This window comes from Hyperolius riggenbachi, chromosome 5 (genome assembly GCF_040937935.1).
Source record: "Hyperolius riggenbachi isolate aHypRig1 chromosome 5, aHypRig1.pri, whole genome shotgun sequence".
NCBI classification, from domain to species: domain Eukaryota; kingdom Metazoa; phylum Chordata; class Amphibia; order Anura; family Hyperoliidae; genus Hyperolius; species Hyperolius riggenbachi.
Window position 1 is genome coordinate 371,250,740 of NC_090650.1, and position 23,450 is coordinate 371,274,189.

At 44.7% G+C, this 23,450-nt stretch overlaps 1 protein-coding gene across 5 annotated transcripts in view; it reads right to left on the bottom strand.

Annotated features, from left to right (window-relative positions):
- SNX16 (sorting nexin 16) overlaps nt 1-20,122 on the bottom strand; it is an 81,227-nt gene extending 61,105 nt beyond the window's left edge. For 2 of the 5 annotated variants that reach the window (XM_068237563.1, XM_068237568.1), the window contains exons 1-2: nt 19,977-20,122; nt 7,748-8,200 (exon numbers count right to left, since the gene is read on the bottom strand). In XM_068237563.1, coding sequence (XP_068093664.1) covers nt 7,748-8,164 — 417 coding nt within the window. In that variant the 5' untranslated portion in view covers nt 8,165-8,200; nt 19,977-20,122. Of the gene's footprint in view, nt 1-7,747; nt 8,201-19,891 lie in introns of all 5 variants that reach the window. The other 3 variants (XM_068237566.1, XM_068237567.1, XM_068237564.1) reach the window with 3 other exon arrangements.
- Between the last annotated feature and the right edge of the window lie 3,328 nt (nt 20,123-23,450).

Sequence of the window (23,450 nt, forward strand, 5' to 3'; positions counted from 1 at the left end):
GATAGGTTTGATTCATCAAACTGCACTGCTTTAGCAGAGGAGTAAAAAAACCCCCAAAACTTAGAGTTAGGTGGTGAGGAGAGGAACACCTTGCTGTAGCGTACGAGAGGAATTGGCGCAGGAGACTTGGGTGCAAGATACAGCCGGTATATGGCTGATCCTGCTGCTGCACAAGTTCCCAGCCCCGTAATAATACTATTCCCCCTCCAGGCTGCCATGGATAGTGGGGAATGAAATAATTCGGCTTCCAGCAATTGCTGGAGGCCGAATTATAGTGTTCTATAAGTAACTTCTGCTCCGTCTTCTGACGGCGCTGAATTTACTCACTGCTGCGCCCCCAAGTCGCCTGCGCTGGAACGAAGTGTTTGTTGCCATATCAGTTTGGGTGCATAACCAAGGACATTAAGCAGTATCCCAGGAACTTCAAGTAGTTGAAAGGATTGGTTAGCACACCAGAGCTCAATAGAGCTTTTATTCTTCAATCATGTGACACCAAATGACAATTGTTTCGGGGCCACATAGGGTCCCCTTTTTCAGAACAGTGCAGACAAGCCATGATACACCATGCACACAATATATACAAAGTGATCACAGTCCCGCCCATGACATAACCCCTCCCTCATCACATTACATGTAAACACACTAATTCTATCAGTCAACTGATGTCCATAACAATCCAAGTGTAACAAAGTATGTAGCGTAACTGCCCCATACAATAATCGCTATCTGATTATACATAACTCATATGGATCACAAGTAAGTTTTCTGTGATCCATATGAGTTATGTATAATCAGATACTTTGTTACACTTGGATTGTTATGTGCATCAGTTGACTGATAGAATTACAGTGTGTTTACATGTAATGTGATGAGGGAGGGGTTATGTCATGGGCGGGACTGTGATCACTTTGTTTGTATATATTGTAAGCACGGTGTATCATATGGCTTGTCTGCGCTGTTTTGAAGAAGGGGACCCTATGTGGCCCCGAAAAAATTGTCCTTTGGTGTTTGATACATGATCGAAGAGTAAAAGCTCTATTGAGAAGCTGGTGTGCTAACCAAACCTTTCAACTACCTGAGTTGAAAAAACACTTGTGCGCGCTATGTGCACTTGGTTGTGCATGTGGTTTACTAGGTTATGCATGATCCTTTAACTGCCACGTGCTGTGGAGTATTGTGACCGCTACTACACTAATGTAGTAGTGGCCGCGCTAGTGAAGTATCGTGGTCGCGATACTTCACAGCACGTGGCAGTTAAAGGATCGCGCGTAACCTAGTAAACAAAGCGCATAACTAAGGACCGCATGCTTTGCAGCACACTGCATAGTGCGCACGCAAGTTGTTTTTTAACTTGTGTTGCTGGAGCAGCGCAGTTTGATGAATCATCCCCATTTACTTTTATTTGTAGGTCTTTATATCTACATTATACTATTGAAGAGGAAGATTTGACACAAAAACAAACAAGCCTCAAAACAGTCTTTAAAATTAGTATGTCCTGTACTCCTCAACCAGTCAGACAAGTATACAGTTGCTATATAGAATGTGTCATTCTGCTTTCTGTTGTGGTAAGTAGCTTTAAAGAGAATCTGTATTGTTAAAATCGCAGAAAAGTAAACATACCAGTGCGTTAGGGGACATCTATTACCCTCTGTCACAATTTCGCCGCTCCTCGCCGCATTAAAAGTGGTTAAAAACAGTTTTAAAAAGTTTGTTTATAAACAAACAAAATGGCCACCAAAACAGGAAGTAGGTTGATGTACAGTATGTCCACATATAGAAAATACATTCATACACAAGCAGGCTGTATACATCCTTCCTTTTGTATCTCAAGAGATCATTATACACAGGCAGTGTACATAGAGGGGCCAGGAGGGGGGAGATGCATCACAGAACCACAACACTGAAGAACTTGGCAGCCTTCCAGAGACAGGCTGACAAGTCTGACAAGAGAGAGATAAGTTGATTTATTACAGAGATGGTGATAGTAGAACGTGCTGCAGTAAGCCAGAACACATTAGAATAGCTTTTGGAACTTGTAGGATGATAAAAAACAGAATGTAATTTTTGTTACGGAGTCTCTTTAAGGCTGTGCACTCCTTAAAGGGATTCTGTAGGGGCTTACTGTGGATAAAAACCACCACTTACCTGGGGCTTCTATCAGCCCCCTGCAGCTGTTATGTCCCACGCCGTCGTCCACCGATCCGCCGTTCCTCGCCGCCGGCCCCGGTCTAGCGCAGCAGGCCGTCCAACTGCGGCTGCGCGGCCTGCTCGCTCCTGCCCGCGTCATCAGAAGCTTACTGCACAGGCGCAGTACAAGAAACCTCCGTACTGCGCAGTAAGCTTCCGATGACGCGAACGGGAGTTCGCATTATTCGGCTATGACAGACGAATAATGCCCGGTGTCGGCGGCGGGGAACGGGTGATCGGAGGAGGACGGCGTGGGACATAACAGCTACAGGGGGCTGATAGAAGCCCCAGGTAAGTGGCGGTTTTTATCCACAGGAAGCCCCTACAGAACCTCTTTAAAGGGGAACTGAAGGGAGAGTGATATGGTGGCTGCCATATTTATCTCCTTTTAAACAATACAGTTGTACGGCTATCCTGATGGTCTATTTGGCTACAATAGTGTCTGAATCACAGCCGAAACAAGCATGCAGCAAATCTTGTCAAATCTGACAATAATGTCAGAAGCCTCTGATCTGCTGCATGCTTGTTCAGGGGCTATGGCTAAAAGTATTAGAGGCAGAGGATCAATTAGAGATAGCCAGGCAACTGGTATTGCTTAAAAGTAAATAAATATGGCAGCCTCCACATCTCTCTCCCTTTAGTTGCCCTTTAAGGCAACGCTCATCAGGATAATCAGAGGGGTCAGATCTAAAGAGCGGCAGCACTGAGCTGCCATATAATCAGGTAGGCCAGAGTTGTGACACAATGGCTTCCAAAGACCCTCTTGTTTTATTTGAAACTATTGGTGTACTTTTTCATTTGTAACAATTTCTACATGGAACAAAAGGGTTCGTGATCAGTGGTCACACAGCTTTGTACAAAACCAAGCAGTACAAAGCTAGAAGTTGCTATGGCGTCATCAATATTAGGTGAGAATCTGCTAGAATCTGATCAAATATTGAGTTTTGCAATGCGTGTAACACGTATTAGGAAAGCAATCAATATCTGAGAGAACTCAGTCATTTTCCGCATATACAACAAATGTGTATGACCAGCATGAGTTTTGCTGGAAATACACGATGGTCTATTCATAAAGCATTCCCGCATGCGGTAATGCTCAAAACAGCTGACTTTACCGACAATTTAGCAAAGTGTGATTCAATTATATTTCTGAGCAGGGCGTGAAATTACTGCCTTGTGCGGCGATTATCTCAACACATGTCACTAAATGTCAATAAATAAAGATTAGAGCAGGCGGTATTGGGACGGAGAATACCGTCTGTTTAGAAAAGGCGATAAGCCAGCAGGTTAACGGCTAAATTAATGGAGACAGACCTCCCAGGCAGCAGCAGTGAGAGCAGTACAAAAAAGGCTTTCAGGAATACCCAGGCTGTATTTTTTAACCTGTTTTCAGATAAAGTTCACATCAGAAAGCCTGCATGTGTAACATTTCTTGAAGTTCTTCTAAGCTGTGGCAATTAAATAGATGTTTAGAAAGACTAAAGCAGGCCATACACTGGCTCGATTCACGGCCGTTTCGACAGCAGATCCGATCCTGGGATCGGATCTGCTGCCAATCGCTTGCGCTAAACGCACCCGCCGATCCGATTCCCTCCCGAAATCGGATCGGACCGTCGATCGCGCCGTGCGGGAAATTACCCTTGATCGCCCGGCGGTAGGAGCGCGTCGCTTGCGGCGTACGATTCGGGCCCGATCCGAGCATGTATACATTACCTGAAGCTGGCTCCGGGGTCCTCTTCTCCTCGCTGCACCGCATTTCCGCATGTCCCAGTGTACGCTTATACTTCCTGTGTCACTCCGGTGACCAGGAAGTTGAAATAGAGGGCGCTCTATTTGAACTTCCTGGTCACGGAGTAACACAGGAAGCGCCGGGATGGAGCAAGAACAGCGGTGCGGTGCAGTGCGGAGAAGACGCCCGGGAGCCAGCCTCAGGTAATGTATACGGGGGGGGGGGGGGGGGGGGGGGGGACAGGCGGCAGGAGCAGCTGAACAGATTGTGATCGGTTTCAGGCTGAAATCGATTCACAATCTGTTTGCAGTAAAGGCAGCCATACGATCCCTATCTGATCAGATTCGATCAGATAGGGATCTGTCAGCTGGTCGATCTAATGGCACATCGACCAGTGTATGGCCACCTTAATAGACAGATTCAAAGAAGATTCAGGGCAAGGAGAGGCAGTTAAAAAAAAACAAAAAAAAAAAAACACCACATCTAAGGGCCCGTTTCCACTATCGCGAATCCGCATGCGTTGCCCGCATGCGGATTCGCACAGTCAGTACAAGTGGATGGGACTGTTTCCACTTGTGCGTTTCCCCGCACGTTTTTCTGTGCAGAAAAAATCTGCAGGGTAGGGCCCTCAGAACTCGCCTGCGTTAAATGTATTTAATAGGGAAATCGCATGCGTTTTCCCCATGCGTTTTTTGCCGCGATTTCGCATAGGTATTAATGTTAATTTACACAGGCAGTGACATGGTTAAATTCGCATACAGCCTTACCTATGCGAAATCGCATGCGAAATCGCGGCAAAAAACGCATGCGGAATCGCACCCGCATGCGATTTGCCTGCGGGGATTCGCCGGCGATTCCGCAATGCTATAGTGGAAACGGGCCCTAAAGGGAAGTTGGGGCTGCCTCCAATTGTAACTGTCTCTGCACAGAGAAAATGTATCAATTCAGACAGCACCACTAGTTTAGTTCGGGAATTCCCCGACCTTTTATTGCAACTGTAATCTTTTTTTTTATGAATTAGCACACAAAAGTCTAAAATATCGATGCTGTGTTTTCCCTCCAAGATATTTTTTCCCGCAAATTTTTTATGAATAGAGCCCAATGTGTTTTTCGATTTTCCGTCCGATCGATTTTCGATTCGTTTTTCTGCTCGAGTCCCTTATCTTTTCTTATCTATTTCCATTAACTTCTATGCGAAATCGAACAGAAAAACGAAAATAAGATCGGACATGTCGGAAATTATCTATCGAGCCATCTATCTCCTGAAAAAACGTATGGTGTATTCCCAGCATTAGATGCTGCTTAGTGCTCAGACACAACTGACATGTCTCTATGGCTTGAGCTAATGATTACACAAATCCTAATCAATGCAATAACCTTACTGAAGGGAGAATGAGAACAGAAAAAAGGTAACCCTTAGCCCTATTAGAATTTCTCTGCAAGGTAGACTTCAAGTAATAAATACTCAAAGATAGATACAGTCAGCTAGGACACGTTATTCCCTTACCAAACCACAGGAGTTGTGTGGAAACTACTGTCAGTGCTTAAAGTCAATGGGAACCAATTGATAAAAAAAAAAAAAAAAAAAAGCCAGATACTTTGCTAAGAAGAGAGTAGGCTCAGAGTCCTAATGAGCCTTCACTCTTCTCCCAGTGCCCGTTCCAGCGCTGGCTCCCCCGTAGCAGTATTTGACTAAATTGGTCAAATACTGCTATTTCCGCTGCCAAAGGGAGGCTTCGGCAGTCTTCGGGAGCCAGAGTGCTCTCAAAGATGGGCCTCTCCAGACTGCGCACATGCGAGCGCCCTCTCTCACGTATGTGCAGCATGAAGCCGCCTGTCTTCGAGAGGACTTAGGCTTCCGAAGACTTCCGAAGTCCCCCGCAGTGGTGGATTTGAACGGAGGAGCTGCCGCTGCGATGAGGGCACCAGGAGAGGGGAGGCTAATTAGGACCCTGAGCCTTCCCTCTCCAAGTAGCTGACTTTTTTTGTTTTTAAATTAATTAATCGGGGCCCCATTGACTAACCTCTTTACCACCGCAGGTGTGGATATCTACGCCCCTTTTTCCACCCCCTTCCCCACCAGGGGCGTAAATATCCGCACCTCCCGCCACTACCCGTGCACGCTGCCGGCTGCTCACCCGGAGATCAATAAACGGGAAAAACGTTCCCGTTCATTGATCTAAGCCCCCCCAGCAATGATCGGCTGCTTCTATGAGAAGCAGCGATCATTGTGAAAAAAAAAACAAAAAACAAAAAAAACAAAGTTTCCCAGCCTCATTGAACTTCCTGTAAGCGTCCTTCCGACGCTTACAGGTCGCATAAACAAAAAAAGTACTGTGGCCATCTAGTGGCCAAATAGTAAAACTACACACACCCAAAAGCGTTTTTCATATACAAATACATTGTTTTACACTATAAATTAACTCATTACCTTCCACACTCCCCAATTTTTTTTTATTTATTTTTTTGTAATAAAAAAAAAAATTACAATAAAAAAAAAAAAAATACATAAATAGTTACCTTAGGGACTGAACTCTTTAAATATTTATGTCAAGAGGGTATAACACTGTTACTTAATAAACTATGGGCTTGTAATTAGGGATGGACGCAAAACTGAAAAAAAATGCACCTTTATTTCCAAATAAAATATTGGCGCCCAACATTGTGATAGGGACATAATTTAAACGGTGTAATAACCGGGACAAATCTGCAAATACATTTCATGGATTTTAATTACAGTAGCATGCATTATTTAACCTCCCTGGCGGTATGATTCCCGCAGCCAGGGTTTTAAGTTTTTTTTTTTAGCATGTAGCTAGCCTAGCGCTAGCTACATGCTTCCCCCCTCCCTGCGGCATCCCCCCGTACGCGCCGATCGCCGCCGCCGCGTATGCCCATCCAGAAATCCCGTTCTTAACGGCATTTCCATGAGGCCTTCATCCATCACCATGGCGACACGCGCGATGACGTCACCGACGTCGTGACGTCAGAGGGAGTCCCAATCCACCCCTCAGCGCTGCCTGGCACTGATTGGCCAGGCAGCGCACGGGTCTCGGGGGAGGGGGGGCAGGCACCCTCTGATGTGGCGGGTAGCGGCGAACCGGCGCGGGGCGGCGGCGATCGTAAGTAACACGCAGCTAGCAAAGTGCTAGCTGCGTGTATAAAAACAAAATTATGCAGTTAGGCCCAGCAGGGCCTGAGAAATCCTCCTGCGCGGCTTACCCAGTGTCCAGAACGGGGTTACCGCTAAGGAGGTTAATGGCCGAAAACTGAAAAATAATGATTTTTTTCCCCACATTTTTTCCTTTTTTCCCATTAAAACGCATTTAGAATAACATTTTTTGCCATAATGTCCCACCTAAAGAAAGCCTAATTGGTGGCGAAAAAAACAAGATATAGTCAATTTCATTGCGATAAGTAATAAAGTTATAGACGAATGAATGGAAGGAGCGCTGAAAGGTGAAAATTGCTCTGGTGCTCAAGGGGTAAAACCCCTCAGTGGTGAAGTGGTTAAAGCTGACCTAAACCCAGATCTTCCTCTCCGCTGTAAAAGATAAGCAACTGCATAATAACCTTTGAGGGCCTGTTTCCACTAGCGTTTATGATGCCTCGCATCCCCCGTAGGTTCTTCGGCCGCTGGCCAGATATCCGGATGCGGAGTCAAGCGGCTTCTCGTTGGTGGCTATGGGGAAGTGGATGTGTGCGGTAGAAAACAGCAGCATGCGATCCATAATTACCCCCCCAAATTAATTGTATAGTAAACCGGGTAGAGTTTCCAGTACTTTGTTTCATATTCCCCACCCCCTCCAAAAAATGTAAATAAAAACTCACTGTAAACTTTGCTCGCTCTTCCATAACTTCATATCCCAGAATGGTTGGGGTTGAAGGCCTCTCTTCCAGATCCACTGAAGCAGGTGTATGTTCATGTGTAGCCGGTCGCGTATTATACTCTACTGAGGAGTCAAACTTAGTCCTAACGAGAGGGCTGCTGCACACAGAGGAAGACGTGCAGCTTAGTTGGTCCGGTGCGCTTAGCTTCTTCCGCCCTCTGGAATTGGCATCTTCTTGAGGCTCCTTTGAAGAGTTTGAACTGGTTGAGCTGCTTCCTAGTGAGGAGCTCCTTTGGCTTCTAGTTGTCATATTTCCCGCGGAGGAATTTCCTATTGGCATCGGCACAGGTACAAAAGGGGTTGCCATTTTTTCCGGCTCGTTCTCAGCTGCTAGACTGTGCCAGAAGACACCACCCATCTAACAAAGCATTCTGGCTGCTCAAGAATGCAGAATCTAGTGGGAAAAAGATCATATAGAAAAGAATGTCAAATACTGGACTCTTCCAAAAATCACAACTATGAAAAATGACTGAAATAATAAGCTTCCTAGTTGAAAGTTATACTTAGATGTAACAATATTAAGCTACAATCTTAAAGTAAACAGTGTATTGTGAAAATAGAACAAAAATGAATCATCTTTCCGTATTGCGTTTCCGCATACCTGAAGTGATGTGATCTGATGAGATAAACATATAAACAGAAAGTACTATCCCCAGTAAGAAATCAGAAGACCCTTTCTGTTTTCCAGTACAGCAGGAGATTCAAAACAAACAAACAAAAAAACAGACATGAGTTAAGCAAAACAGCTTGTACAATTCAGTCCAGTTTCCTGAACAGTGAATAGAAGCCACAATAGCTGAGAAACCATGAGATAAGGATTTTAATGAGGTTTTACTGCAGGAAATTTGAAAGGCTCATTAGTTCTGTATCCTTTTCAGCTAAACAAAGCTGTGTGGATTCTGAAAAGCAGCTGTGACAGTCTGATGCACTCGTAAAAATAAAGTTACACAACTAAAAATAAAATATGACTTTTCTATACTACCAATGTTCTATTTATCATGCATGCTACAAATACATTTCATTATCTCATAAGTTTATTTTTACTTGAGGTTCAATTTTAAAGTGAACCGGTGAGTTGCAGTGGTAGAAAAATGAGATAATTACTTCAGTATGGGAAAGCCTCTGGATTCTCAATCAGCTTCCAGTCTTCCTCCGCCAAGTTGCTCACAAGCGGGATCACTGAAAGCACGGCTGAAATGTCCATGTGCTGCAGCATGGACCCGCTTGGGCTTTAGTGGAAAAAAATTAGCCCTATAGGGTCCGTGCTTCTGCACAGGCACAGACAGCTCATGCATGCACAGTAGCATGGCCCTGATCAGGCTCTGCATTTTGCTCTGAAATCCAAGCGGGTCTGTGCTCATGTGCGCACACACGAGCCGTCGACAAGCGTTGTTGGGGTTCTCAATAGCAATGCAACATAACAGGAGATAAAAAGGAAGTAATGGGATAACTCACTCCGGATAAGGTGCAGAAAAACAAAAAACTCATATTTTAGGATTACATTAGAGTATTAGACAACCTCGAAAAACAGCCGAGAAATAAATCGCTGCATAGAAACTGACTTCTATCCTCAGGCTCCCACCGATTACAGCAGATACTGTGTACAAGCTGTGCCCAGAAACATCATGTGATAAAATATTCTCCCATCTGCCCATGCTCAATGGGTCCACAAGACTGCCTGTGCTGCCAGCTATACAAACCCTGGTGACTTGTCACACACGATGCCAACAAAAACATTAGTCATGTTACTAATACTGGAACAGCCAACTACGTAAACAAAACAACCTGGGCACACCTTACACTAATTTTAATATATTAGACTTTTTTTAATTCAAAATTTAAGAGTAATGTAAACAATTTTATAAAAGGTGACCCCCTTGTTATGTCACCTGTTAATGTTGGCAGAAGCGCAAAGATAACCTGTCTCTGTACTGCAGCTAGCATAACAGAACTTGTGACTGCAGCTGGGAAAATACCTGGAACTCTGCTGAAAAGGAACACCTTCACAAACAGCATAGCAGCCAGAGGTTTGTCTAAATGAGTGGATGGGAGCCCATAACAATACGCAATTGTGATCTATAGCTACAAGTGTAGCCGCTTTTTTTTTTTTTTTATATATATATATATGTAAAGCTTACAGGGTTTTACAGTCTGGGAACTTCAGAGCCTGGCTTTCAACATTAAAGAGACAAGAAGAGGGTGAGGGAAGCCCTGAACTCCTCAAAGCTTTGTTTGACCCCAAGGGCAAGGTTCACACTGGGCGCTTTGGTAGCGTTTTGCTGATCGCTGGTGATTAGCAGAAAGCTGTTTTTTCACTGTACAGAAAGCGATTTAGGAGCGATTGCGTTTTAGGTTTCTGATGGTGTAATGGTTAAGGGCTCTGTCTCTGACACAGGAGACCAGGGTTCGAATCTCGGCTCTGCCTGTTCAGTAAGCCAGCACTAATTCAGTAGGAGACCTTTGGCAAGTCTCCCTTACACTGCTACTGCCAAAAGAGCGCGCCCTAGTGGCTGCTGCTCTGGCGCTTTGAGTCCGCAAGGAGAAAAGCGCAATATAAATGTTATTTGTCTTGTCTTGGTCTATAACATTGAAATGCAATCGCTCCAAAAATGCTGCATGCACCATCAGCTAATCACTAATCACTGGCGATCGCTACAGTGTGAACACTACTATTGACTTGCAATAGCAGCAGCATTTTGCTGATCGCCAGTAATCAGCAAAATCGCTGAAAAAAATCACCTAGTGTGAACTAGCTCTAAATACTGTTTGGGTCATCAGAATCTCCACTGAGTTTCCCACTGGAGGGGCTGTGGTGGAGGCAACTCTTATGTTCTAATGGATTTCTGGCACAATCACCAGTTACAAGGGACAACCTACAGTACTTCATTTAGATGCCAGTTTCAGAGGAAACTAAAAAGTGTATGCTCAATTTATTACTAACTATAAGCACCCAAGGACCGCAGTGTTAGACCCCCCTAAAGACCAGGTCATGTTTCATAAATTGGCCACTGCACCTTTAAGGGCTCGCTGCAGGGCCGCACAACTCAGCACACAAGTGATCCCCCCCAGAGCTTTCTGTTGGTGGGGTCTGATCGCTACCCCCATGTTTATTTTTTACAAATATTTTAATTATTTTTTTTAATAAAAATGTGTATTTTTTTATTTTCCCTCCCTCCCCCAGTCAGCCTATCACTGCGATCGGCCGTGATAGGCATTAGCCTATTACCGCCAATCGCTTCTGTGTCCCCTAGGGGGACATCTGTGTCACACAGCGCTGTCCCCAGTACAGCGCTGCTTTAGATTGCATCGCAGTACAGGTATATTAGACGGCGGTGTCGCCTTCTAACAGTCTCCCAGCGGCGATCGCCTTCCAAGCGGAGATGTGCGCGTGCTCTTCTGCTAGCCTCATAGAAGGCTGTGGAGCAGTCCTGGGGCTGCCGCCGCGTTCACGCTAATTGGTGTGGAGCGGTCGGCAAGAAGTTAGAAAGATACAAGTTCTTCAGGTGGACCTAAACTCTTGCACAGGACATACGGAAGAGAGAGAGCACCCTGAATGTATTTAGAGAGTTAAGTATGTTTAATTCCCACTCATTTGTGTCTAATCACACGTTGTATTCTGATATCTCCCCTGTGTCACATAACTGCCATGGCAGAGATGGCAGATAAGGCCATTTGAAAGCACAGGCTCTTGACAATAAGTCTGCTTCCATGAATCAGGAAGTAAACACACTGCAGATTTTAGGATTTCTATCAGCTGTAACAAAGAAATGTTCTTTGTTTAAAGGTTATTATGCTGTTGTGTATCTTTTAGAGCAGAGAGGAAGTTCTGAGTTCAGGTCCACTTTCACAGTTATGCTGGGAATGAGGTTTTTTTTGGCAGATTTACTGGTTGATCGTTTTTCTGCTCTATTTCCATGTCCTCCGCAGACATCCTGCGCCCGCGCAGCCACTCACCAATGCTCCGGGCCCCACCTCCGGTTCACTTCTGGAATTTCATGTAATGCTGGGAATACACGATTGAGCCATTTAGATAGCTCGATTGATAATTTCCGACATGTCTGATCACCCACCCGATTGATTCCGCGCTCAATACAGCATAGAGGACAATGGAAAAGTTAAGGAAAACGAGCAGAAGATAAGAGAATCGCCCGCGGGGAATAGATCGAGTGACATAATCGAGCCGTGGAGACGCACCGTGTATTCCCAGCATAAAGGAACTGATCAAAGCTCAGATCTATTCACCCTGAGGACATTTCACAATGGGTAAAGACACACAGTAATCAAATTGGCTATTCACCAGGGAACACCAACAGGTAGACACAAACAATAATCAAATTAGCCATCAGAGAACAATAGGTAACAAAACAGGGAATAAAAGATTGGGAGGTTTGCCAGCAGGTCTCTGTCTAGCAGGACACAACCATTGAATAAGTAATTTAAAGACAGGGTGCCTGAAGTTAATTAACATCCTTTCAAGGTTTTGAGACTGTACACACATCCAACAAAAGCGCACAACCAACCTGAGGACATGACCAAGCAATTGCAACACTTGTATTTTCCTTGCACAACCCAACTAAATGACCAACTCATTTGCATACTTTGCACGCAAGCAAACGAGGGACTGCACGATATGGTCACATTTAAAACAAGTACAAGTCATTAACATTACTTGTACCGACGTGGCCAACTGCACACTGTGAGTTGATCCGCCAGGTGGATCAGGCAAACCTCCTATTGTCAGGCACTCGTCTAGTCATTTGCCATGTGTACACACACCCAACAGACCAAGTTTGGATGATAGTTGGTCGGAAAAGTTGCAGGTGTACAAGCCTTTAGATTCTGGAAAACCTGTGCTTCAAGCAGCAAGTTTGTAGACACCCCCTGCTCTGGTAGATTTGTCCCTGGAAATGTCCCAGGATTTCAGTGCTGACCAGTCAAATGTTCTATTAAATTAATGGGTCCTCCCTTCCCCTTCCGTAACACTTGTTTAAGTTGTTGAAAATACTTTTACTTCTGCTTTCCAATTATTATTTTTTTTTAATATATACAGATGATAGTAAACCTGCATTAATTAGCAATGCACATCATATTTTTGCACTGCACTACTGCTTTTTTTTCCGCAATAAATGTATTTAAAGGACACCTGAAGTGAGAGGGCTATGGAGGCTGCCATATTTATTTTCTTTTCAACACCACAAGCTGCCCACCAGTTCTGCTGATCTCTTTGGCTCTAGTAATGTCTGAATCACACACCTGAAACAAGCATGCAGCTAATTTAGTCAGAGCACCTAATCTGAATACTTGTTCAGGGTCTACGGCTAAAAGTATCAGAGGTAGGGAATCAGCAGGACAGACAGGCAATATGCATTGTTTAAAAGTAGATAAATATGGCAGTTTCTATATCCCTCTCAGTTCAGAAGTCCTTTAAAGTGTAACTGTTGGGCATACAATCGAAAATCAATTATTTATTTTTATCTGGGAAAACAAGTAATAAGGATGCTGACCAGGCAATCCAAAAGCTAGAATCACTTAATTTTCTTGTTGATAAATGATCATTCTCCAGTTTACCAGACTTTTTTGGTACACACAAAATTTGGTACACAAAAAGGAAGTAGCAGGGCATGCTGGGTTGTCCTTTTTTGCTTCTCTATTTCCCCTCAGACTTAAAGCCAATGGGTACTAGTTTAAAAATAAAAAAGTTGGATACTCACCTAAGGAGAGGGAAGGCTCGGTCCTAATGAGCCTTCCCTCTCCTCTCCCGGTGCCTTCGGTGCTGCGCTGGCTCCTCCGTTCGCGTCCGCCGCCGCAGGGACTTCGGAGGTCTTCGGGAGCACTCGGGCTCCCGAAGACGGGCCGCTCCATACTACGCACGCGCGAGTGCGTCATAGAGGGCACTCGCGCATGCGTAGTAAGGAGCGGCCCGTCTTCGGGAGCCCGAGTTTTCCCGAAGGCTTCCGAAAGCTCCCTTCGGCATGCGGAAGTGGCAGTATTTGACCGAACTGGTCGAATACTGCCACGGGGGATCCTGCGCGGGACCGGGCACCGGGAAGGCTCATTAGGACCGAGCCTTCCCTCTCCTTAGGTGAGTATTTGACTTTTTATTTTTAAATTGGTAAACACTCACTTTAACTAATGGCTGAAGCCTCTTTCCCTCCTGTTTTCTTTTCCCACACCTCTGTTCCTCTCTGATTGGCCAATATTTCTCATGCTGAGACGATGCACTTTCTATAGTGAAGGGCGGGCAATGCATACACAATCAGGCAGAGGAGAGTAAGGGAGGAAATGAAACCAGGATTGGCTTCAAAATAGCAACACTTAAAATGGGAAACACTAAGAAGGATTTTCTCTTTTTTACTGTACAAAAATCACTAAAATCAAAACGTGGACAGTGCAATACTTATGTCATGAAAGTAGAGCAAGTATTTTACTTCTGTTTTATTTTTTCTGAAATAGTATGTCTGACAGCTCCTTTTTAAAGAATTTGGTGGCTGGTTCTTGAGCTTCGATAGCACAGGGCAGATCACCTGATCTAGCCCACAATCCTGTGTGCCAAGATAGATGAACTCTCTGCGGCCAGCACTGCAGTTTAAGCTCTTCCTTATTCCGTTTGTAATAAAGAACATAACTCTTCCTACACCCTTCCTCAGGTGTTTATAAAAGCCATACCTTTGCCTGCAATAAGAAGCAATTTATCACTCTCTATCTCTCTGCTCTAAAAGATATGCGAAAGCCTTTTAGGTCGCATTCACAGTGGGACGTTATGGTCGCACGTTATAAAGTCTTATAACGCAGGCTACCACACTGCAATGCTAATCCTATGGGCCATTCACAGTGCGACGTTAAAGTCGCGTTAAAAAATGTTGCGTTGCGGTAACTCACTGCTTGCAGTGCGTTACCTCTCAACACAGACACGTTGCGACTTTACCATTGCGTTAAAACGCAACATCCCGCTGTGAATACAGCCTTAAAGAGAAAGTTTCACAAAAATCTTAGAATTTAAAAACACATACAAATAAGAAGTACATTTCTCCCAGAGTAAAATGAGCCATAAATTACTTTTCTCCTATGTTGCTGTCACTTACAGTAGGTAATAGAAATCTGACATTACCGACAGGTTTTGGGCTAGTCCATCTCTCCATAGGGGATTCTCAGCATGGTCTTTATTCTTTATAAAGACATTTCCTGAAAAAGATTTATATAAAGATGCTGGCCAGGCTCCCTGCTCGTTGCACACCATTTTGGCAGATGGACAGAGCAACTGCCATTCACTAAGTGCTTTTATAAATAAAGAAAACCCTGAAAACCCCCCTATGAGAAGATGGGGGTAGTCCAAAATCTGTCCGTAATGTCAGATTTCTACTACTTACTGCAAGTGACAGCAACATAGGAGAAAATTAATTTATGGCTTATTTTACTCTGGGAGAAATGTACTTTTTATTTGTATGTGTTTTAAATTTTAAGATTTTTGCGACAGTTCCTCTTTAAAGAGAAACATTTCTTTGTTACAACTGATACAAATCCTAAAATAAATCTCCAGTGTTTCTACTTGCTGCTTTCATGGAAGCAGACATATTAACATCCTGTGCTTTCAAATGAGATTACCTGGCTTATCTGCCATAGCAGTCAGGTGAAACATTGGAAAGATCAAATTACACTTGTGATTAATCACAGATGAAGAGGAATTAGACAAGCTAAACTCTCTAAATACATACAGGGTGCATTTCTCTATATTTTTCTTCTGTCTTGTGCAAGAGTTCAGGTCCACTTTAACCCTTAAAGGGGAACTGAAGAGAGAGGTATATGGAGGCTGTCATGTTTATTTCCTTTTAGACAATACCAGTTGCCTGGCAGCCCTGCTGATCCTCTGCCTCTAATACTATTAGCCATAGCCCCTGAACAAGCATGCAGCAGACCAGGTGTTTCAGTGGTTCAGACTTATAAGTCTGATCTGACAAGACTAGCTGCATGCTTGTTTCTGGTTTTAATCAGATACTACTGCAGAGAAATAGACCAGCAGGGCTGCCAGGCAACTGGTATTGATTAAAAGGAAATAAACATGACAGCCTCCATATACCTCTCTCTTCAGTTCCCCTTAAAAAAAAAAAAAGCCACTGGGGAGATTGTGGGAAGGGAGATAACTCTACAGAGAGAAGAGGGGATCTGTGCACACAGATAAAGACTGAGTAGTAGTGCCCCATCAGCTACCGTGCTTCCTGACTATCCCACTGTGTAATGATAGGATGAGGAAGGAGTTTGCACATCTGACTGTCCAATAAATTTGTACTGTTGTCATCTCAACAGGAAATGTAACCAGAGGACTGAGCCAGCTAAGTATTTTAAAAAAAATTATTGCATACAGTATGTGCAATGCAAAAACCTTGTGTGTTGCTAATGATTACATATTTACTACCATGCATTAAAAATGAAAAACGTGAGGCTTAATTAGTGCTTTAAAATAGTTTAGGATTACAGCATATATTAGCCATATCCTGAATCGGTCATAGGTTTGTGGTAAAGAAAAACAATGTCTGCAATGTAGATTTGGTGAAAGGCAGCTAGAGGTATTTGCCCGTCATCAGTAACATCACACATGCACAACACATGGTGTGGACTCCTTACATTGAAATAGAATGTGGATTACTGCAATTAATCCCTTTATGATGCCAACTGTGCAAACAAAACTGCTGGTTTACAGAACAGCCATCAGTAAAAGCCATTTATCCCAACCGCCACACAACTGTTCAGCATTTTTATTGCATGTCTATGTAGCATGAAAACAAACAGCATTATCATAAAAAATGTCCAAACTGATAATACTGCAAATAGGTGGCACATCACAGGCTGCAAACACTCAGGCCCCTGCCACATATTCACACTGCAGGAAATGCAAGTGCTGTCGTATCACACAGCACTTGTGTTGCAATTTTGGCCGATGCAGTTGCAATTTCCATTCATTTATAATCGCCATGTTTGCGGGAATTTGTTAACAACCATGCAACGCAAATCCACGGTGATTGAAACACATGGATGTGGACACCAGACAGCGCAGTCTATGCACTTCAATGTCGATGCGAAATACATAGCAAAAACGTGGATGTTGGTAAGAGGCCTTTACGAGCAAAAAAAAGGTGCAATTTGTGATGCATCTCTTAACTATAAGCTTGCATCTGAAGTGAGTGCTGGAACGTCACACTTTTGGGTTGCCTCTGGTTTACCAATAGCCTCTAATCTCCGCCTTGTTATAAAGGACACTTTTATTCCCTGACCTTCTTGAGATGTGGACATCACAAGATCTTTATAGGACAGTATAAAACATATGCACTGGTAATGGCTCCATCCGATTTTCTGCACCACTCACTTTAATAGTTTACGATAGGCAGACTTTTCAGAGAGCGGGAGACTGGGATTTCAGTAGCTTCCTGAAGCCATAAAAGATAGCCATTTACCCTTTCATTATTTTATCAACTATCCAATTGTAGTCAAGAGGGAAAAAAAATGTTTTTTGAATTTAATGTAATAACGTCAAAAGTGAAAATGTCTCTTTACAGCAGCAAGCCTACTAGGTTCAAAGACAAGAGACCCAATGCAATATGCACTCATGCTAGTTGTAAGAGCTAAAAAAAACAACAGTGACAAACAAACAGGACAGGAAGCACAATCAAATAAATACAACAACTTTACTTCCTACTACCACATAGACTGTACTAAAGCCAAATGATCAAATACCCCCCCCCCCTCTCCCTGAGAACACATTACATGTATTCCCCAACGAACACCTGACTTCCAAACGACCTGCTGATATGAACAACCTGAAAATGTGATTTTTTTTTTTAGGGCGCAGGGGGACAGAGGTGACAGTGAAGGCACTTGGGGGGGGGGGGGGGTATGGGGGGACACTGAAGGCACAGAGTGGAAACGGGACACGAATGGCACAGTGTTTCGATTTATGGGCAGATTCAGGTTATAAATGAACCTACACTCCCCATCTCATTCGTTAACCGGGCACTACCTGTACAACCCATAAGAAATGGTAGTCCAGGATTGTAAAGCTTTAATAGACAGACATCAGTGCTTGCACAAAAGTGTCCAATCGATCAAAACCCTTCACATACTGCACATATGGTAGAATTTTTTGCTTTAACTTTTACCTGAGACAAAACCCCAAAACACATTTAGGGCCCATTCACACTAGAAGCTCTTTTCTGAGCGTTTTGCGATTGATTAGCGATTTTAAAAATACATACCTTGGTGCCTCCTCCAGCCCCCTTTAGGCTGTTGGCTCCCTCGCCACCGCGATTCTCTGCTAGCGGTCCAGCAAAATTTTCCAGTCAACCACATACTGCGCATGCTTGGCACAGCTACGTGCACACCTGACAACGGGAGCGCTATGCGGCTGCGCAGACACATAGCCCTCCCAGTCACAGAAGCGCACGCAGCCATGCCACGCATTTGCAGTATGTGGCGAAAGGCGGCAATTGGAAGATATACCTGGACGGCCAGTGGAGGACTGAGGTGGCCCGGAGGATGGTGAGTGAGACAATGGCCTGAAGGGGGCTGGAGGAAGCCCCAGGTAAGTATGTTTTCTTTCTCTTTTGGTCTTGGGTTTACTTTAAGAATTCCTACGAGTGTGTAAGGGACTAAAAAGGACCAAAAAGCCCTCTTACTAAAAATAACGCAGGCAAAACTGAAATTTGCCAAAAGAGAAGGTTAAAGTGAGCATATGAGGTCTCCTACAATGCATCACTGCTGCCACATTTATTCATGGCATACATTGATGAGGACCAGCCAGTCTGAAACAGTCTGTATGCATTTTGGATTATTGCGGCTCTGTACAATTCACAAGTTGACTCATGATTGCATCCCAGCGGTTCCGGAGGAGTTTAGCTTTCAGGAACAACAACGAATGATTTGCATATACAGCAGTGAGGCATTGTGAGACTCCTCATATGCTCACTACAAACTGAATAATCACAAATTCCTTCTGATTCAAAGGGAACCTTAACCGTCGCATAGAAAAAAAAAAGAGTTTCACTGACCTACCAGCAGCCCCCCCGCCGCTGTCCTGTCCCACGTCAGTCCTCAGCCATCCTCCGTTACCCCGGCACAGCGCATTTTCAGTTCTGCCAACTGATCAGTTGGCAGTCCACTACGCCTACGTGGTCTTGCATGTGTTCACGGCAGCGAAAGCATCCTGCGCAGACACAGTATGAGGTTTTTCTCGAAACCCTTTACATATGTTTTATTACATACATACATACATATATACACATACACACACACACACAATCTAACTGTAGTATTGTAGTATTGATGTAATCCAACACTGCCACCGAACACCAGTCTATGGTGGGGCACGGATTACTAATGCCTGGTACACACCAAGCAATTTCCCATCACATAGACGGGTCTAATCGATTATTTCCATCAGGACCGATCTGGTTTCCTATTGTTTTTCTGATCAATTTTCCAATCACTTCTATACAAAATCAATCAGAAAAGCGATCAGGAATCAGATCAGACCTGTCAAGACAAACATTTCAACCTGTCTGTCAGGAAACTGCATTGTGTGTACCAGGCATAACAGATTCAATCAAATCAGCTGGATAGTGACATTAAAAATTCCCAAGTGTTTGGCCACCTTTACGCTGAATCCACACCATAAAACTTTTTTAGCAGATTTACCTGCCAGATCAATTATTTCCAGCATGTCCAATCTGAGGATCGATCAATTTTTTGAGCATTTTTCTGATTGATTTCTGTTAGTTTCTATGGAAATCTATCAGAAAAATCACAAAAAAAAATAAATAAAAAAAAATCGATCCTCAGATTGGACATGCTGGAAATAATCAATCTGGCAGGTAAATCTGCCAAAAAATTGTATGGTGTTATGACCCTCCTTGTAACAGACTGGAAAACAAATAAAGTTATCTTCAGGCCCACAATCACAAACCCTCACTTCAGGGACACTTGGATCAATGTAGAGCCTCACCTCAAACTCCCACCAGAGATGCCTGTAGACACGTGTCACGAGTGTATACATCCCCCCACTACATGCATAGAGTGACCCCGCACAAACAGCACCTACATGGGAGGACCTCCAGGTAACTCCACCGCTACAGCGCAGCACCAATAGAGAAAGTGAGCGAGTCTCCGGCCATATCACTACCTACAGGCAAGAGCGGCACTCACGGCTGCGGGGCACGGTCACTGGGCTCCGGCTACGTCTCTCCGAGGCTCCATGGCTACCTCCTCCACCACCACAGGTGGCTACAGCAGCAGTGGGCAACAGCGGCGCTGGGCTGGCACTAAACACAGAGTCCCATGCGTCATGACGTCACCAGTCACATGACGCGCTCTGACCCTGCCCGGGTTCCTTCATAGGCTGCGCCTGTCTGCTTGCGGGCCATGTAAACATACACATCCACTGAACTGAATGACTCCGCCCTTACCAGAGTGTTACAACTCTAAAGCGGCACTCCACCTGTGAACTGCTGTCACACGACAAATACTTGCGTGGCATTAGCAATATGCATTTCAATGCACACACTCTCCATAGTGGGAAAGAGGATTGCAAGACAGATCATACCATCAAAAACACCCTTTAACCCTCTAAGGGTACAACTGCAAACAGCTGCACTGATAAATCCAAAATTATTCCTCCTTCAGTAAAATTTGATCTGTATCACCAGCTGATATGCTTAGCTCCCAACTGTCCCCTTTTCAGAGGGTCAGTCCCTTTTTGGGCACTAAATCCCTTTCTCCCACTTTCTACCTCATTTGTCCCTCTTTCAGGACTGATATACACAGATCTATGTAAATATATGTAATTTTCTAAAGAAAGGGGTGTTTAATAGACTCCAAACGTTTTTACTGTCATCTAAATTTGCAGAAACCCCCCCCCCATTATCCAGCGTCAACAGCAGGGGCGTAAGTAGACATCACTGGGCCCCCTGCGAAACTTTGGATGGGGCCCCCACCCCCCGAGAAACTTTGGAAGGGGCCCCCCACCCCCCTCGCTTTCTGCACAGGAAAACTGAGGACCAATGTGTTTTCCCCATGCAGATAAAAACACTTAGACTTAAAGGAAATGTCAGGCAATCTATGCTACCCCCAGATCTACTTACCCGGGGCTTCCTCCAGCCCTTTGCAGCCAACAAGTCCCTCGTTGCAGCTCTGCTCCCAGTACATACATACACACACAGCTGTATTATTTTACTACATGAGAGCACATGCTATATGGAGGAACAACAATGACATGCTGAACATATAGTATTCATTGTAATGCTGGGTTTACACCGTGACCATTAGAGATGTGGCGAACAGTTCGCCGGGCGAACATCTCTGGGGGGTTTACTACTTCCGGGTCGCTCTGACCCGGAGTAGTACGCCTGCGCTGCCCGGCGGAGCGCGTCCTAGATCACGCTCCTGTTGCCGGGCTCTCTCTGCGCATGAGCGTGACGTCATTCAGGACGTCCGTCATATACCTATCTAACCTATACTGGGCACATATACCTATCTAACCTATACTGGGGGTATATACCAATCTAACCTACAGTGGGGGCATATACCTATCTAACCTATACTGGGGGCATATACCTATCTAACCTATACTGGGGGCATATACCTATGTAACCTATACTGGGGGCATATACCTATCTAACGTATACTGGAGGCATATACCTATCTAACCTATACTGGGGGCATATACCTATGTAACCTATACTGGGGGCATATACCTATCTAACCTATACTGCGGACATATACCTATCTAACCTATACTGCGGACATATACCTATCTAACCTATACTGGGGACATATACCTATCTAAGCTATACTGGAGGCATATACCTATCTAACCTATACTGGGGGCATATACCTATGTAACCTATACTGGGGGCGTATACCTATCTAACCTATACTAGGGGCACATAACGATCTAACCAATTCTGGAGGCATATACCTGTCTAACCTATACTGCGGACATATACCTATCTAACCTATACTGGGGACATATACCTATCTAAGCTATGCTGTGTAACGATCGGCGAAAGCACACAGAGAGAATCTGATTATTGGTGATCTGCAGTATCACCAAGAATACAGATATATACCTGATTATTGATGATCTGCAGAATCACCAATAATACAAGTATAACTAACCTCTGGACACCTGATAAAGTGTAAGTGTTTGGTGCAACAGTATATGAGCCTGGACCACCTGAGGAGCAGGTGACCCTAGGCCGTATAACGAGTATCTCCTAGTTAAGGTTGGAGATAACCAGAGAGCCAGTGATTCGCTGAACTGCTGGGAGTCAGACTCTACTGCAGTCAAATAACTCCTATGAGATAGAGTCCCTGACTGAATTGCAGAGAGGTCCCTCTGAGGGACAGGAAGTCCCTGCAGCTACTGGACACCCCACCGGGGGGGGGGGGGGGTGTGTCACAGGTAGAAGGGTCGGCCAGGCTGGGTCGGCAACACACGAGCAGATAAGGTACAGAGACAGAAGGCTGATTCGGTAACCAGAGACAGGCAGGGTTGGCAACAGGTAATCAGATATGCGAAGGTACCGAATCAGAGAACAGGAGAAGGGTCAAGAGAGCAATAGGTCATAACAGATATCAAGCAGAGGCCTAGTCTAGAGTGTGAGGTCCGTGGTCTCAACACTCAGGAACTGGTCTAAGGAATAACACAGTAATGACACAGTATCCCAAATCTTGGGTGTGAGGTCCGTGGTCTCAACACCCTGGAACTGGTCTAACGAATAACACAGCAATGACACAGTATCCCTAATCTTGGGTGTGAGGTCCGTGGTCTCAACACCCTGGAACTGGTCTAAAGTATAACACAGTAATAACACAGTAATAACACAGTAATCTGGCTAAGTGTGAATTCCCAGGTCCACCTGGTTCTAACACACTGAGGGATCTGACTATGGTCTGAGTGCTAACACATAAGCATTCGCAACGGCAGACAACCAGCAACTGACAGGCAAGAAGTATATATAGCAGAGCGCTCCTTAGCGCCGCCCAGTCCCATTCAGCCAATCACCTACTGCGCTGGGATCAGCTGATTGTCCTGATCAGCTGATCCCTCTCCTATTGGCATAAAGGGCCTGCCTGTTAGCGCGCGCACGCGTAGCTCTCCATCTGTGTGCACTACTAGGCTCAGACAAACCAGACGCATGCTGCTGCGGAGAAACCGCCGGTCTGAACGCGGAACCAGCCGCCTCGCTGTCAGACCGCGCGGCAGTGTCTCCGCAATCCATTACATACTGGAGGCATATACCTATCTAACCTATAGTGGGGGCATAAACCTATCTAACCTATACTGGGGCAAATATACTGGCTACCTATATTGGAGGCACCTACCTATCTAACCTATATCGGGCACCTACCTATCTAACCTATACTGGCGGCAACTATATGGGCTACCTATACTAGGGTGGGACCTATAGCTGGCTACCTATACTGCGGGGATCTATACCTGTCTCCCCGTTGGGGGCGCATTTTAAGCCGGGTGCAATTTAGCCTAGAAACTGCTAGTATTTGGCTCTACCCACATCATATTTTGGCCACGCCCATTTTTCGTTGCGGCGTGCTGCACCCCTGCTGGCCGAGATCCAAACAGGAAGTGACACTCGTTT